Source organism: Rhopalosiphum padi, chromosome 3 (genome assembly GCF_020882245.1).
Source record: "Rhopalosiphum padi isolate XX-2018 chromosome 3, ASM2088224v1, whole genome shotgun sequence".
Classification (NCBI taxonomy): Eukaryota; Metazoa; Arthropoda; class Insecta; order Hemiptera; family Aphididae; genus Rhopalosiphum; species Rhopalosiphum padi.
The window spans coordinates 15786717-15804488 of record NC_083599.1 but is presented as its reverse complement, the minus strand read 5'-3'; the positions used below and the strand labels follow the sequence as shown (position 1 = coordinate 15804488).

Below are 17772 nucleotides of genomic sequence, written 5' to 3'. Positions count from 1 at the left end.
ATAAACATTGTCTTGAAATAACTGATTCGACGTGATTGTACGTACTTTGTATTTCATAATAATAAATATTAATTGTCGTGCTTCAGCAATACTATAAACACTATAATTGGTCGGTCGTAAGACGACTCGAGACTTTTTTATTTCTATAATCGAAATCTGAGAACCGACGACACGGTTTAGATCGATAGTCTGCAGTTAAGCCTACTAAAATATTACTGTACACTTACACGAAATCCGATTTCACAAGTTTTGGAGTACAAACGGCACCACCTTATCTGCTGTCTGTGGTCGACGTCAGCTCCCATATGGGTCAGTATAAACGCTTTTAATTGTGTAATAATTCGATACTATTGAATAGTTGTATGCATTTAAATCTTAGTCGCAGTTTTTTTGCTGGTTTTTTTTTTTTTTGTTTTGTTTTTTTAGCTTGCTTTCTCGATCTTCACAAGTTCAAACGTAGAGATACCTATATATATACTGTGCTCGGCTCGGGTATCGAGGCGATGGGTTCAACGATATAATATTTAATTTAGATCGGTTTCATCGTGTTTATTACTTTGTTGATACGTATTTGATTGAGTGTGTAGAACGTTTCATATATATGTAATGTTGATTAATCAAACTTGCATAATGTAAATTTGCTATATTCGATTATCGTTTTTTTCGCACAAATTGGTTCGATATTTCATGGTAATTTGTATTTAAAGTGTTTAAAAAGATATTTCATGAGGTAAAATTTGAATGGCTATACAGATTACAATTTTTTTTTTTTTTAAATAATTAACCTGGATATAATAATATACCAGGCCCTCGATCAATCAGTGGATGAGGGTTTCAAGTTTGCCCATCACCCTTTTTTTTTGAATTCAAGTCATCGAATAGTATTGATTTTATCAAATTACAATAAGTTTACTTCTACAAGACCCCTGAAGTGTAACGTATGATCAAAAAACTATAGTTAATAAACACTTTTCATATACTTGAATAATTAATATAAATATAATGCTTTATTTTATGATATTAATTTTTTTTTAAACCCATCTCCACGATGAAATCCTGCACACGGGCCTGCATTTAACAAGTATTAATTAATATTATGCATAGGTGAAAAATGTCTCAATTTCCGCTTAGAGTGTTTTTTATTTTCATTTTAAAATGTAATTAGTTTAAAAAGTTTACCAATTAACGTTGAACGTACTCGTTATTATGCAATAATATTATTTATTAGTTTTGTTTTAACATTTTTTTTTTTTACTCAACAATAATATTACTGGATAGACATTCAAATATTTACGTGTCCGGTTTCTCAGATTTTGATGTAATTTGTGTAAATTAGGTATCGGTTTAACATAAAATTAATATTGAGCTAATTTAAATGGGTTATTATTTATTTATTTTTTTTGTTATTTATTATTTGTAAATGTACTGTTATTCATTTAATAATATTATTATTATTATTATTATTATTGTTTTTTTATTGATCTTGATCGAGAAAGCGTAGTTTTCAAAAACTTCCTGTGTTATTGAATTATCAATGCGTTCCGTTTGCTGAAAATAGTGTAATGTATATTTTCGAAACTAAATTATAAATATAATGAAAATATAAAACCTTTTCATCGTGTAATATATTACATGTAAAACATAATTTATTCAAATTTATATAATATAGATGTTTTTAGATTTTTATAAAAATTCTGATTAATATTGAGCCCGTACATTCACAATATGCATTGTATTACGCTGTATAAATGTATTATGTTTTAAAAAGTAACGTTTGAATAAAACGATTATATTGATGTGATGTTATAAGAATTCAAAGTTCATAATTTTTTTTTTAAATATTAATATTTTATAAAACTATACATATTAATATTATATTTACACTTATAGAACACGTACGCACATGTGTATAACAATCATATTTATTTCGTAGTTATTATATTTTAATGAGGTAACTATATAAAGCATAGCTACCTACTCATTAGTCACCTATAATAGTAATAGGTACATCGTATTTTTTACATTATTTTAAAGTTTTACTTTCAATGTTTTAATACAATCTATGCTCACGTGTTATTATAGTATTGAAATAATATTTAAATTGTATTTTAATGATAAAATAATATTCGTATAAACTATGGTTTTCAGCGAATAAACGAAAATATTCAACGACTCACGAGGAAGCCGCCCTAATCATACAAAAACGTGAGTATACATTATTTAATATTATATTAGTAATTTTTTAACTGTATAGGCATTGTACGTATATTACTCAGTCATAACTGTTGTGTTAATTTTTATTAATAGTTCACACCAAGAGACAAATGGTTGTGTATAAATCTATAGGAGAAGATAATACAGTGTGGGGCGGCGTGTTACCGAGATTTTTTTTGGTAAAATTGATTTAATCTTGCATTCTGTTGGGTTATTGTGTATACCTAGTTTATTTTTCATTTTTTTAGGAATAAGTCACAAATATTAGAGCATCTTTGATATTTTTCTCTAAATAAGTACAAATACAAAAATAATAGCTCGTATAATACGGTGATGACTGATGAGGCTAACTGTCTAATTGACACACAGCAATATAATACGTATAATGTAATATGTTAATTTCTTTAAGATCTTCATATTATTATTATATAGTATATATATATATACTACCTACCACTTATCAAAAATTATTTTTACTCATCGATAAATCATAATCAATAACAGAGATCAGCTATACGTTTTAATGTATAAATATAAAATAATATAATTGATTGGGTAAAATTGTTTTTATTTCCGTTTAGATTATAAGGGATATCAAGTACGAAATAAAAACAGTTCATTACAAATCGGTAAGTACTTAATTAATTTATAATATTACAGTTTTATTTTTATGATTTTGTTATGTATTTCTTAAGATAATATCATCTTCTGATATCATAAAATATTAAAGCTTTAAAAACCGGGGTGTTTCGATGATAACATCTTATTTGAACTGTATTTTAATTTTTAAACAAAATAATATAACGCTAAGTATATTTTTGATTAGACAATCTTGATGCCAAGGGACGTAGAAGAATGAAGATGGTTTTCAATAGATGGAAAGGAAAATCAATTTATCAAATCGTACTGTTGGATCGTGCCAACAAACTTCAAGACGTTGTATACTTTTCGTTACAGGTAAGTTTTAGCACGGATGTTTACCAATAACGCAATATGATTTTTAGTATTATTTATTATTACCTACCGGCTAACGTATAAACTTAAATAAATGTGATTATTAATAAATAATTATCTATATAATTAGCACCAAAAAATTAATAATATAAACATTATAATCAGTAAAAAGTTTTTTTTTCAACTTATGCCCATTTTGTTATACGAGCAGTTATAAAACGATAAGACTCAAACCGTTCTCATAAAACATAACATGTATTTATTATTACTGCAGGTGTGGTAATAATTAATAATGAAATAAAACCACTGTGATCTATATCAATTTTATTGATATTATTCGTTAAAAACCCTAGCCCTTATTATGCACCAATATTCGTTATAATATATTATTCCGATATTCGTTACATTCGTACCACGGTTAACACACCAGAATATTTACCATATTCGACCTGGTTATATTTTAGTGGTAAGCTATGCGGTATCTTGTAATATTCAACCATAATACACTGTTTTAAGAGTGAGTACTCGCCTATTTTTTTATTTTTTTTGGAAGTCCTCGAGAGTTCCGGTAACTTAGAATTTATAATCTGAAATTGTTCGAAATTTAAACGTTCGATTGACGTAATCATGTCGATAAATCCGTAAATACCTTCGTTTCTCCGGCGGAACTCGGAAGTACACGACTTAGTGTTGTGATCTCATAACCGAACGTTTATCTGACATCAGTATTTAGTATCTACACGTCGGTAAAAGTGTTGTCTCTTCTCGGAAGCTATGCACGGTCGGATTCAGATTGCCCTAGGCCGCTGTAGCTGATCGATGTCTATCCTCATTGTACATTAAATGCGTATAATACGCGGTTTAAAATAGACTCGTCCACAGGTGCATTTGTACAACCAACACGCGATTAGTAGCTTGAACAACATGAACCACCGACCGGTTATGCTGAGAAATGTGATGAGCACGACCAGCGTTAACGAATTCTTGGGCAGCAAGAGGTGTTATTTGTACAAGATACCGTTCCGATTGAATCAAATGGACACGGAAACCGATCAAAATAATATCTTGATGGACGAAAAGTAAGAAAGTCTAATAACATAGTAATAATAATATAATATTGTATACAATACAATGCCGTGTTATCGTGATGGTGTATCGTTAACAAATCACGGGATGCGTTCAATATTCCCTACGCAATCGAAACGTTTTGAACCACTAGCTATTATTTAACTATCTAGATCGAAGGATAGGATTGACTAACGATTTATAATCTAGCAATTCTAGAAATATTGTTATATATAGCTTTGATAATTTCCTCGATTTTTAAGAGCAAAATATTTTCAATAGCCTCTTGTTCAAAATAAACATTTTTTTTTTTTGTTTTCAATATGAGACCTTATTTTTGTCTTGGAGTTTTAATTTACGGTATTTTTTGTTGATAAAAAGTTTTTAAACAATTTCGTAACATAATTAAAATATTTTAATTTTGTTTTTGTTTAAATTCCACTAAAAGAGAATAGTTTATTTTGATTAAATTTTTTTTACTTTGTTAAACCATAATATTGTTCCAATTTTTTTTTTCTTTTGATGAAAATGTTATATAACAATAAATTTAATTACTATAAATGTATTTATATGTTTATTTTTAATTATAAATTGGTCATTGTTACTGTGTTTGTATATGTTAACGGCATCATAGTACTTGTCTTGTGGCGTGTACCTACATTGTAATCAATATATTATTAATAATTATACATATTATTAAAAAGTATTTACATTTTTTTTTTATGGTTATCGTTTCAGTTTGATGAACAGTGTGGATGACTGCAATTGGGATTCTCCTTTGAATCGTTTACCAGAATCTTCTACTGCATTTAAAATTTTGAAACACTCGTTTGCTGTCCGAGGTAATATTATTTAGTCTACGCTTAATATAGTAGATAATATGCCGTGTATTACAGTTTATAATAAATGTGAATTGGAAAACAAACAGTTCGTTGGTCATAATAGATTATATTATATAATAAGCTTTAGGTTCTACAAAAAACGAAAATACCATCTAATATTTTGTATATTTATTTAGTAAATATATGTGTTCGTTTTAATACGTTTGGTATCTTCATATTGTACATGTATTTAAGTAGTTTTATTATAATTGAGATATTAAGTTTATAATTTTATAAGTTAAATTGCAAATTAATTTTGTATTTAAAAATTACAATATTTTTTAAATAATTATATCTTTATTTTGGTTTTCGTATATGCCATAATTATATGTTATTTAATAAAATACGAAAAATCACATCGGTTAATAATAACATCAAGTACATAAATATATATGGAAATTATTATAGATTGAATTATATAGATTTAACCTATAGGCACTCCTAAATTTGGATATTTTGCTTACAATATTAGTATCTATTTCTATCAGTATTTCTTTGTTAGGGCATTTAATAAATAAATAAGTGTAGAATAAAATAAAATAAAAGCTTTCGGCAGTGCTTACAATACAATTACAACATTACAAATAATTTAATCTTCAAAATATGTGAAACATAAACATTAATATTTCGGTTACCTATGTATATTTTTGGATGAAATCGTTTTTTATTAAGTTATTTTTAATAGACCAAGGCGTACAAGTGGATATCACTCAAGGAGTACGATTTACCGATACCGAATACAGCAATAAATCACAATTTGTAAGTACAACTAAGTATTTTGTGTTCAATGAAAATGTGTATATGTATTTTAAATGCAGTATTTGTATTAGGACACCAACCGAATGTATCAAAAAAAGGAAGAAAAACCAATTAATCGATCTGTGAGTGACAACAAATATAGTACGAAAGAGAAAAATAATTCAAAAATGACAACTACGGCGAATAAAACAAACATAAACAAGTTCGTAGCTCGATATTTTTTATTTATAATCTACTTTCAGTACTAGTCATAACAACATAAATTTATTTAATTTACATTAGGTTTATCGATATTCCATATTAATCAATATAATTTAGTGGTATATTTATTCTTGAGAGTATATTATAACCTTTATGAAAGTTAATTGTTGAAAAAACGAAATTTCAATTATTTTTTCAAAACTAAACTTATTTTAGCTGTGGTTCTAAATTTGTTTCAATTTAGCATAATGTATTGAGTACCTAATGAGTAATGACTCTAAATTTATAAATAACAATATAGTACATTATATTACATAAAATTACATTGGTACATAAAAAACACAACTTTGCATATTATATATTTTATAGAACTCGAAATACATAGACTGCAATTAATTATATTTGATTTTTTAGACCACAAGATAAATCAAATCCTGTTCTTGAACTTCAATCTAGAGGTAAACAATACCAGTCGGATTACGCTGACGAGGATGATCCTCCTTACAATTTCCAGGTTAGTTATTTCATTAAAAATTAAAAATATTTTTCTACAGTAGATTGAATTATCCGTATAACAATCACTATATGTGTTTCACAGGCGATTTTGAAAAAGACCAATTACAAACGTCCGTCAGTAGAAGGTCGGACTATACAGTTCTCGTCGGACAATTCCAACGGCGGTAGGACGACGGACGGGGCGTACGGCAGCAGACGATCGGACTCGGTGGCACAAAATGAAGATTACGGTTATGGGCCGGTCGCAGACAACGTGAAACGGTCGAAGGATTTCAAGAACGAACTGAACCATCAACTGTCCAAAGCAACGAGGACTGAGATCATACCGGGAGTAATGCTTGAGGGCTCTTCTTACGACCTTTAGACCACACCGTCGATGTCGCAAAAAAAAAATATTCTTGTATACAGGATAAACGGGAATCAAGGATTTGTTTTCACGTCGCTTTTTAGTTGCTAAATAGTTAGCTATAGATAAAGTCATGAAATAATTTTAACGCTATCTCTGTGACGAATATGTTAAATTAAATCAGGATAATGTTCGCGATGAGTGTTACTCGCTTTACAGTTTAAGTTTTAACCAGATTAAGATATACATTTACGTATAATACCCGTAGATTTTTAGAACTATATGATAAAACAATTAACCATGCAAATGTATACAATGTGATTATTAGCCACTTTAGTTAAGAACTTACACGTTTTGACATGACCCTGCGAAACGTTTGTATCGTTTATTTTTTTGTTTAACTACCTATAGTAATGAGAAATAATAAAATACATTATAGAACATTTTTTTTTACAATTATTATGATTTACCAATACTTTTTTTTTTTATAACTGACGCTGGGAATATTTTATTTTTGATTCCTTAAAGAATTAATTAGATACTTTTTTTACACACAAAAAAAATACGCTTCATTCTTAAATCAATACATTTATTGCTTTGCTCAGAATCTGAAATAATAATAATAATTATAATTATAATTATTATTATAATTTTATAATTATATAAAAACAAAACATGTTTTAAGTACGAATCATTTCTTTAGCCGGCTCGGTTTCATATTACGCTGATAGACAAAAAACCATATGCATAAAAAATCTGATATCCGTTGACTATTAATGAAATGAGTTTATGCTATTATAGGCACCTAAGCGATATTCGATCGTTGTGTGATACTTCTCTGTACTGATAAATAGTTGTATCGAAATGGCAAGTAGAGACTAAAAATTGGGGCAAAGTGTCCGTTTACCATTTCTAGCCTTCTAGGGCATACAAAATTGAAATTTTCTCATTCTGTTTAGGCATATAATTTATGTACGACCATTTGTGAATATATCACAAAAACCCGTTTTGCAAAAGGGGAGGTAAAAACAATAGCTTACGATAAAAAATATTAATGAATTTTTAGTGTACAATGTACATGCACCAATATAATATTAAAATTCCAATCTGAGGGATCATAGATAATATAGATCCTCGAGCAAACAGTTTTGCCGTAATCGTAGTTGCTCGATTGTGGCCCGAATATATTATGTAGTCGTTTTTTATGCCAAATATAATTCCCGATTGCGTTCTAACACACATTGGTTCACAAAATAACTTATAATTAATAAAATAAAATAAATATTTTAAATACTGTATTGGAAGTATTTGTATTTGAAATTATACATGAAATGCAATTAATGTGTCAATAAATAAATAGTTGAATAATAAATAATAATAAATTATTTACAATAAAAGAAGATAAAATACAATAAATATGTCAATAAATAGTAAAATAATAAAATTATAGTGTTATAGGTAAATTTTTAAAATTCATTATTTTTACAAAATTAATATTAGATATTTCCAAGTTGTTTAATTTAGTAATTTGGGTTTGAATAAATTGTTTTTATTAATTTGTTTGATTGTTTCCCGAAGGGTACAAACTATAGGTTACATTTTTATTTAAGTATCTGTTTGGAATAGTTTCAAAATTTCCAAAAATTGAAATATTTTTTTTTTTTTTTTTTTTTTTTTTTTTTTTTTTTTTTTTTTTTTACCTACACCTTTAAGCTAGGCTTGTGGTGGTGTAGGGAGTAACAGTACATATATATATGATTTAATTAATTACTTAATTTAACAAATAATAACCAACATTGTAAAATAATTAAAATAATTAAGAGATACTAAAATATACAATTTTCTTATAATAGACATTTCCTTAGTTCACTAGATAAAATGTTGTTTATACATTTTTTTATGTTAATTTGATCATTAAAAATATTTTTTTTCACATCAATTGGCAAGGCGTTAAAAATGACAGGACCCATATAATTAATAAATTTTTGACCAAAACTCGTATTAGTAAATAAGACTTTAATATTACATAGTCTATCTTCCCCCAAAGGCTTGTCATTCTGTTTAATAAAGAAAAAGTCTGATTTTTTATGTACAAACATGATTGCGGATTTTTTGTAAAGTAATTCAAGCGGAAGCACATTAAACTCTATATAGTTTAACGAGGTAGACCCAATAAGATTGTCCTTTTTCAGACATATACGAATTAAACTATTTTGCTGAACCCTTAATGGCTTAAGAACATTTATGGATGCACCTCCCCAAATTACCATGCCATATTGCAATATAGATTGGTATAGAGAAAGATAAACTATTCTCAATGTATGAGATGATGTTATATGTTTTAATATATGAAATTTGAACATTAACGATCGCAATTTTACTATTAAACTATTGATGTGAATATTCCATTTGAGGTTACAATCGAATATTAGTCCTAAATATTTAATTCTTTTTACTATATTGATTTTCGGGCAGTTACAGTTTGATACAATTGAACAGTCATGTAAAGTAATTTCTTCAAACGGTGGTAAAGTATAATTTATTGAAAAAACCATGAACATTGTTTTGTTGAAATTTAAAGAAAGTTTTTTAATATTTAACCACTTTATTATTTTCTTGAAATTTAATTCCGTTTTTTGTCTAAGAGTTTCCCAATTACTACTTGATAATAACAGACATGTATCATCCGCATATACAACTATTTTTCCATCAACTCTCATATCACATAGACTATTAATGTACATAATAAACAAAATTGGACCTAGAATACTACCTTGAGGTACACCATACATAACTTCATTTACCTGTCCCAAAACTCCATTCATATTTGTAATTTGTTTCCTCTTATTTAGATAGCTTTTGAACCAGTTTAAACAAATACCATTTATACCATAACTACTGAAAACTTTAATTAATAAACTATGATCTACAGTATCGAAAGCTTTCGCTAAATCTAGAAATATACCTAATGCTTTATCACCTTTATCGAGTGCTTTAGAAATAAATGTTGTGACAGCATATAAAGCATCTTCGGTACTTCTCCTAGGTCTGAATCCATATTGATTTTTAGAAAGAAGACTGTTATTTTCCAGATAATCTATCAAACGAGCTTTGATAATTTTTTCAAAAATTTTTGAAAAACTACTCAACATAGAGATTGGTCGGTAATTGTTCATATTTTCTTTATCAATAATTTGTTAATATACTTTGATGTTAAGTATAAGACACTGAATAAAATTTCGAATGGAAACCATTCACACGCGTTCGTTGTCAAATACATACTGGAACTACATGTAACCCATATTTCAGGTGGAAAATCAAAATCATCATCAATCTAAGTGTCTACTAAATAATCACAAAATGTTTGTATTTTAGCCGTTGAAACAATAGAAGCTAAATCTATGGCAACACCGAATTACCACGCCGAATATTGGTGATCGTGTGAATCGTGTATAATCGATAGTTATATTTACCAATGTCAAAATACGTATCGTCCGCAATCGGAATAGGTGAAAAGGTAAAAATGGTACTTTGGACCGCAATCGGGCGATGCCTGACATGCAAATATACCTTAAAATGGGCATACGTAAACTGCGCCCAAATGATCTTTTTTTTTGTAAACTGCGCCCGAAATTTTATCTACGTTAAAAAGGTATAGTGTAAACTGCGCCCGAATTTTTATCTATGTTAAAAAGGTATAGTGTAAACTGCGCCCGACTTATAAACTTATTAAATTTTGACTTATTAAGGCTTTATGTTTGACGATTGTGTACTTTTACAAGTATATTATAGAAATTTTATTTTCGTCAAGAAATACCAACACGTTATCGAATATCTATATTGCAGTAATACTAAAACTGACAACTGATGGTTATCACTACTTCCGGTATAGTTCTGCTAGTTACTGTATCTATCGTATTCATTTTAATCAGTAAAGTCACGATGGCTGAACAATTCATGTCGCAGCGCGAAAAATGCTTAAAAATTATTTCTAATTTTAAATTTCGTAAAATTAATCGGCCTAATTTTTTTAATTATATCTCATTTTTTATTATTCATATTATAAATTTGTGACGAATTAAATATTTTACCTGTAATTTTACCCGGGCGCAGTTTACATGTCACCTTTTTACACTTGATAAAAACTCGGGCGCAGTTTACATGGGTGATTTTGTGTTTACCTGTATCTTGGGCGCAGTTTACAATCGCCGCTTAAAATATATTCATATTTTATCATTACATTTTTTTTAAATTGCGATAATGGAGCCGATTGACATCGTGATAATAATTTATACATGAGTACAACATCCAGTGGGGCGGTGATGAACTGAAAATTTTCCAAACGCACCACTATAGACGCAAAAAATGGTGGTGCGGGGGGCGGCTAACATAAATTGGCACGGTTAATGCACAATATTGTATGTAATACAACTATCCATAGATTTCAGATCAGTATTGATTTAATTACTGAGTATCACACTACGTTTACAACCATTAGGGGAACCACCGTTCACCGCACAACCGTCTATTTAAAAAAAATAAATAAATGTCAGAAACGCTTTCCTCGGAAATATTTTCGAATATCCGTCGGGTTAATAATATAACATAATTTTACGTAAAGTACTTAAAGCACTATAATAATATATCATTATCAATGGACCATATTATGTACTCTTTTCGGCCGACCGTATAACCACCGTGTTGCGGTGTCGACGTTTGACACATATTAATAATAATAATAATAATAATAATAATGCATAACATACACATTATACGTCTCACACTATACATGGCATTATGTATCGCGTACCTTACCTGTACATAATAATATTACACATATCGCGCCGCCGCATTGTGTGTCCCTTTTTGCTGCGCTCGGCAGGTCGTCGTGTGATGTCCTTATTACGTGATGGTACCTACCCGATGACGTACGGCAATAATATCGTGATACATAAAATATATTAGGTAATGTATTATTGGTATTATACACACACACATATATAATATATATATGTGTATGCACGGGCGGACATAGTGCACTCGGCTTGGTGTATATATATATATACAGAAACACAGCCGCCGATTCCGACAAAGCGGCGTTTGTTCGGTACCGAAATGTACGAACCGTTTGTTCGTGTCCAGCACACAATTCATTCACTCGGTACCACAGGATTACACGATACTATAATGTATAGGTATTGTGGCGGTGCGCCGTGTCTGTCGCGTGTAAGACGTACATCCGTTACACCGGCAAAATTAAAAAGGCCGAAACCCGTTGTTCGGGAGAAATTCACACATTGTACTACGGCACACTACGTGATATATAATATTGCGGACACCGCGTCGTATATTATACATTTTTATTGCGTTATAATAATAATGTATTGCTTATACAGTGCCGCGTGTGCCGCACACGGACTATATATTATAATATCACACGGAAGAAATGCGTGTATATATATATATATATAGTATATTATATTATATATATTGTAATACACGTACCGCACGGATTGTGACTCGCCACCCGCGGTCACTGTGTGGATATTACCGCATTTTTTTTTTTTTTACCAAAAGAACCCCGAAATCCGATCGGTAATCCCTCAAAGGTCAAAACATTATAATAATATCTACTCGGGGGCGCCCATCGCTTTGTATATATCGTATATTATATTTTATTATATTATCATGTCGGCCAAAATCGAACGGCGTACTATACAGCACACACACACACACACACACCGTGTATAGTCGGACGACCGTGAGGGAACGTATGTATAGGTACATACTATAATCTTTCACAGAATTTCTTTATTTCTCTTGTTCACTCTTTTTCTCTGCCCCGTCCTCTCCGCCGTATAAGCGAGCAGTCTTGTTTTGTTTGTTTGTTTGTTGTTTTTTTTTGACCCGGCTCCGGCGTTAAAGTCCCGCGTGTGTATGTGCGCGATACAATGTATAACAAATAGATTTTTCACTCGTATATGCTGCGGCCAAACATTGTGACGGGACTTACGACCGTCCCCGCAGCGGGTACCGCGCACACGTGTGCGGCTTATGTGTACATCATAATAATAATATAATATAATGACTCGAAATCGGAACGCGGCATTAGTCGCCGCCCCGTACCTGTACGTCGTGTTATTAATAAATGATTGTTATACGAGACCGGATTCCCGTGCAGTTGCATCATTTCATGCTGGCGTGTTATAAATCCTATAGAAACAACCTACAAATCCGCCGACAAATCGAGGGATGTACATTAGTTTAAACAAAACTTTTACTTTGCACAAAATTGTACGTTTTCGGGTTTTCGCACAAAATTGCATTTTTCCGCGGTTTTTTTTTTTTTTATTATGTTGTTATGCGAAATATTGGACATTTAAATCTAATAATTTAATTATATAAATATACATGGATGTAATACGACCTGATTAGTATAACGACGATACTACTACAATTTTCGATTACACAATATACATTATACACGTCAATACGTCATACAGTTGTAGGTACTAAAGCAGTTTATCCGCAACAGTCGAAGTTAACTGTTTTCACAATTAAAACACATATTAGGTGACAAAAAAAACTCGGAATATTATACATGACAATAAATTTCAATCAAATGTTGTAAATCAGTTTATAATATTTATTATTATTATTAGGGGCTGGTGAAACTCGATTCTGGTGTATAGAAGACGCCTTCGAGTAGGTTGAGTGAAAATCGTTTCACCGGAAATTCGGTAGAGAAGGGTGGATCGGGTGTCTAGAAATTGGTCACTAAAAATGTGATTAAGTCGATTACCGTATTTGTGAGGTATCAGTTTTTTTATAACTTATCGGTTATCATTCGGTGTAAAAGTTTGTCCTATCGCATGCCTGTTTTTTTTTTTAATTTAAAAATAATAAAAACACGCCGAAAATTGTAATTGATTGTCTAGCTATCAGTCACTAATCAATGTAACACCGTGGTCCGTCGCATGCCCACAACTCGTTTGCGCACAAAAACACAACTCATTTGCACACGATTTGCGAACAATATAGCACATCTTTCTAATAGATAATAAGCCATCATTATTTAAAATTTTGCTGATTAAAAAAACATAATTTTAATTACAATTACAATATTTTTTTGACAATTAAGTCCTTAAAATAATACATATTAAAAAATATGTTAAAATGTCAATTTTTTTAGACTGATAATCAGAGTATATTTTTTTCGTATAATTTTGTTTTTTTAGTATTTCGTTTCTACGGGTATTTTTTTTTTATTTTTTTTAATGAACTAATTTTTAAATCAGTATTGACTTGAATTTCCATTAATACTTGAATAACTTGGTGAATATGTGGGTGGGGGTACACAATTGACTATTGAAGTGCATATAAAAGTTATCAGCTCCGTCATAGTTCTTGGGCTATTGTCTGGGTTACTAGCCCATAATTCTGGGTCGAAATCAGCATCAACGTCAATATAGTTTTTTAATATATCGTATATCGTATATAGTATATAATAAATCCATACTTATGTTACATGGAGCTATTGAAATTATTTGAGTAAATGCGTCTGGAACGTCATTAGGGTCTAAATAAGGTAAACCGAAAAAATATTTAAGCCACATTCCAATTTCAGAATCATTTTTTGAGTATTCTTTTAAATATTTTTACACTTAAGTTTTTTCTTATTAACTGCATTGATAAGTTCATTATGGTGGAAATTTATGAGATACCACGATTGAAAAAAAATCGTTATACTTTAAAACGACTTGTACACCCAAAACTGTACCTGTTAACAAGTTTCCGTTGTTCACAATTTTGTGCGCAAACGAGTTGTCGTAAATTTATAAAATCTACTGGTATGTGCGCAAACGAGTCTCAACCAAAAAATATTAAAAATATTATAATTGGGGGTCTAGCTATCCGCCCTCAACCTATTTTTATACCTCCTAACGTCAAAAGTCTGATGCTGTTTTGTAGGAGAAAAAGATAAAGTCGAATTACATGTTAAAATTAAATTAAGTTGTCAGATATCATCGGGGAAAATCTATTTAAATGAAACTAAACCTCCCAGGTAAGCAAGCGAAATTAAAATTTGAATAAACTCGAACTTCGAATAATATAAAGTTCCTATACAAACACCTTATTATTTGAGTGTTGGATATAACTATTAGGAGCCTAATTAATTTACATATTATAAATCTTACCACAGAAATCGTTACTTATTATTCAATGTATTTGTCTGCACTTATTGTCTATATTATAACGCTATGATTGAAATACATATACAATATTTGAAATTACCAAATTTATCTCCTCCCATGATGTTAAATGTTGCAAAAACAAAAATATCCCAATGTCGACAGCAGTATTCATGTTTTAATAACATTTGCATTATTTGGTGTACAAAAACATAAAATATTATTGCCATACATACGTATAGTCATAATATTATAGTAGTGAGAGCACATTTTTTAAAATATTTATTTCATTATTAATTAAGTATAGGTCATTTATATTTAATATAAATTGTATGAAATATACTGTGTACGTTTCTAAAATGTACATTTTTGAATATTGGCAATAAATATTAAATGTTATTAACTCACCAATTCATCGACAAAAAACCTGTCATGTATTATTAATTAATATACACCCAAGTGCATGATTACGGTACTGTGTGACACAAACATCGCCGAGATAGCACAACCCAGTGATTGAAGATATTATATAGGTAAAGGTCAAGCTGCCGAAAACAACAAAACAATAAGAATATACGATAAAAAAAAAAATGTATTGAATCGAAAAACAGTGTTGTACATCGATAATTAATGGACTTCGAATCAAACATCAGTGTTCTACGTAATAATATATAGTATACGTGTAAATTAAAGCAAAAAAAAAAATAAATAGAATAAATCTCGTACATCGATCGGCGTCCGCGATGCATGTGAGAAAATAAAGAGGACTTAGAAAAACGTCCAGAGGACCGTCGCCGGCGCTTGTACTCGTTACAGCGAACGCAAAACGGCAAAAAAACCGTACACGTGCAGCTTTCAAAAGACGCACATTACGCGAATACGAAAAGTACCGGTGGGAAAAACTCCGTAAAACTCTTGAAACCATGTGAAAAGTGGAAAATGTTCGAAAAATCACGTCAGTATAAATAATAATATAACAATAATCAATATAATGGACCACGCATAGATCACAGGGTATAATAATTATAACATCATATAGACCTTTTTTTCTATAAATAAAAAAAAATAAGAAGATTGTTATCACTTTCACTATATTATACTTATTGACTATTTCACACGATGTGTGGCGCGTAGTATAGGTACAATTATGTAATTAGTAGGGCTGGGATTTTATAGGTAAATACATATTTTTACTAAAACATGATAAATTAAGTATTGCAAATGATAAATTCATTTCGCGTGATTTGCAATAAGATAAAACATATTTTACATGTTTTTACATATTTCGTTATAAACACATATTCTAACATTATTTGTAAAATTTCTGCTTTTTTTTTTTTTTACATATTTCGTAAATTTTGACAATTTTGGGTGGTTTAGTTGTATTTAGTATTATACATTTATACTTTGATAATGGTACTCGTGAAAATTGTAAGTGTATGCATATGGGAAACAAGTATTAGTGAAATATTAATAACTTGATTATAATATAGTTTATCTTATTTGTTTCTGTTCGATAACCATACGTTAATGATCTTAGATTATACACTTTATATTCAACAATTATTAGACAAAATATATTTACGAATTTTCAACAGTGTCAGTACTTAATCTCGCATGGTTGTGAAAATATCTTAATATTTAATATTTTTTAAATTAAATTGATTAGAAATTAAATACAATTAATTGGATATTATTCAAAAATGATTTAGAATTTTATTTTAATATTACACGTTAAAATAATTTTAAATTGTTGTTATTAGGTACATATTTTCTATTTAATACTACATATTTTGGCCATTTTAACTACATATAAATATATAATATATGTACATATTTTTGGTTTTTTATTACATATTAATGCCAGCCCTACTAATTAGGTACTAATTATTATTTATTATTATTGCAGTCCGAGGTGAACAATATTAAATTCGTACAGGTATAATAATAATGTGGAACACGCGTGTGGTAACAATAATACGTTTAATATGCGTTCGTGTTGGATTAGGTCTAAACAGGAGAACTATATCATATAATAGCGACCGCGGTGAAATTGAAATATCGTCGGGTAAAATATATTTTCGACATTCGGCTTGTACGTCGCATCAGATACATCATAATAATATACGATTACCATAATATTATAATAATAATAACAGCTATATATAATATGCTAGAGACTATGACGTATGGTAGCACACGTGATATATGGCCGGTCATATATTACCATAATATCGTATAGTGCGTGTAGGCCCAATACTAATCGTCTGCAGCGTGTTTGTGTGTATACAAACAATGAGTGTAGATTTTTTATATTACGCCATATATATATATATATATACGTATATATAGATATGTATAAATATATTTCAACTTCCGAAATCCAACGATTTTTTAAACATTGTCTTATTAATTTCATTTTCAATCATCATCATCTGTTTACGTTTGTGTATGCATGAAGAATTGTACACTATATTTTATATTATGACACATCGATCATTTTATCGTGGAATTCGTGTAGATAATAATATTACATAATATGCCTATGTATAGCATTTTCCCGGATTAAGTGTTATTTTTTTTCCTAAACTAATAATTATTATTACATATTTTAACGTTGGACAAATTACCCTAAAATATCTTT

The 17772-nt window shown here is 29.4% G+C and overlaps 1 protein-coding gene across 1 annotated transcript in view; it reads left to right on the top strand.

Annotated features, from left to right (window-relative positions):
- The window catches only part of LOC132924332 (neither inactivation nor afterpotential protein C-like), a 33748-nt gene extending 26782 nt beyond the window's left edge, over positions 1-6966 (top strand). The window contains 9 exon segments of the mRNA XM_060988566.1: positions 2149-2205; positions 2796-2843; positions 3041-3171; positions 4051-4247; positions 4972-5075; positions 5800-5873; positions 5945-6075; positions 6489-6588; positions 6673-6966. Coding sequence (XP_060844549.1) covers positions 2149-2205; positions 2796-2843; positions 3041-3171; positions 4051-4247; positions 4972-5075; positions 5800-5873; positions 5945-6075; positions 6489-6588; positions 6673-6954 — 1124 coding nt within the window. The 3' untranslated portion in view covers positions 6955-6966.
- Positions 6967-17772: the final 10806 nt, after the last annotated feature.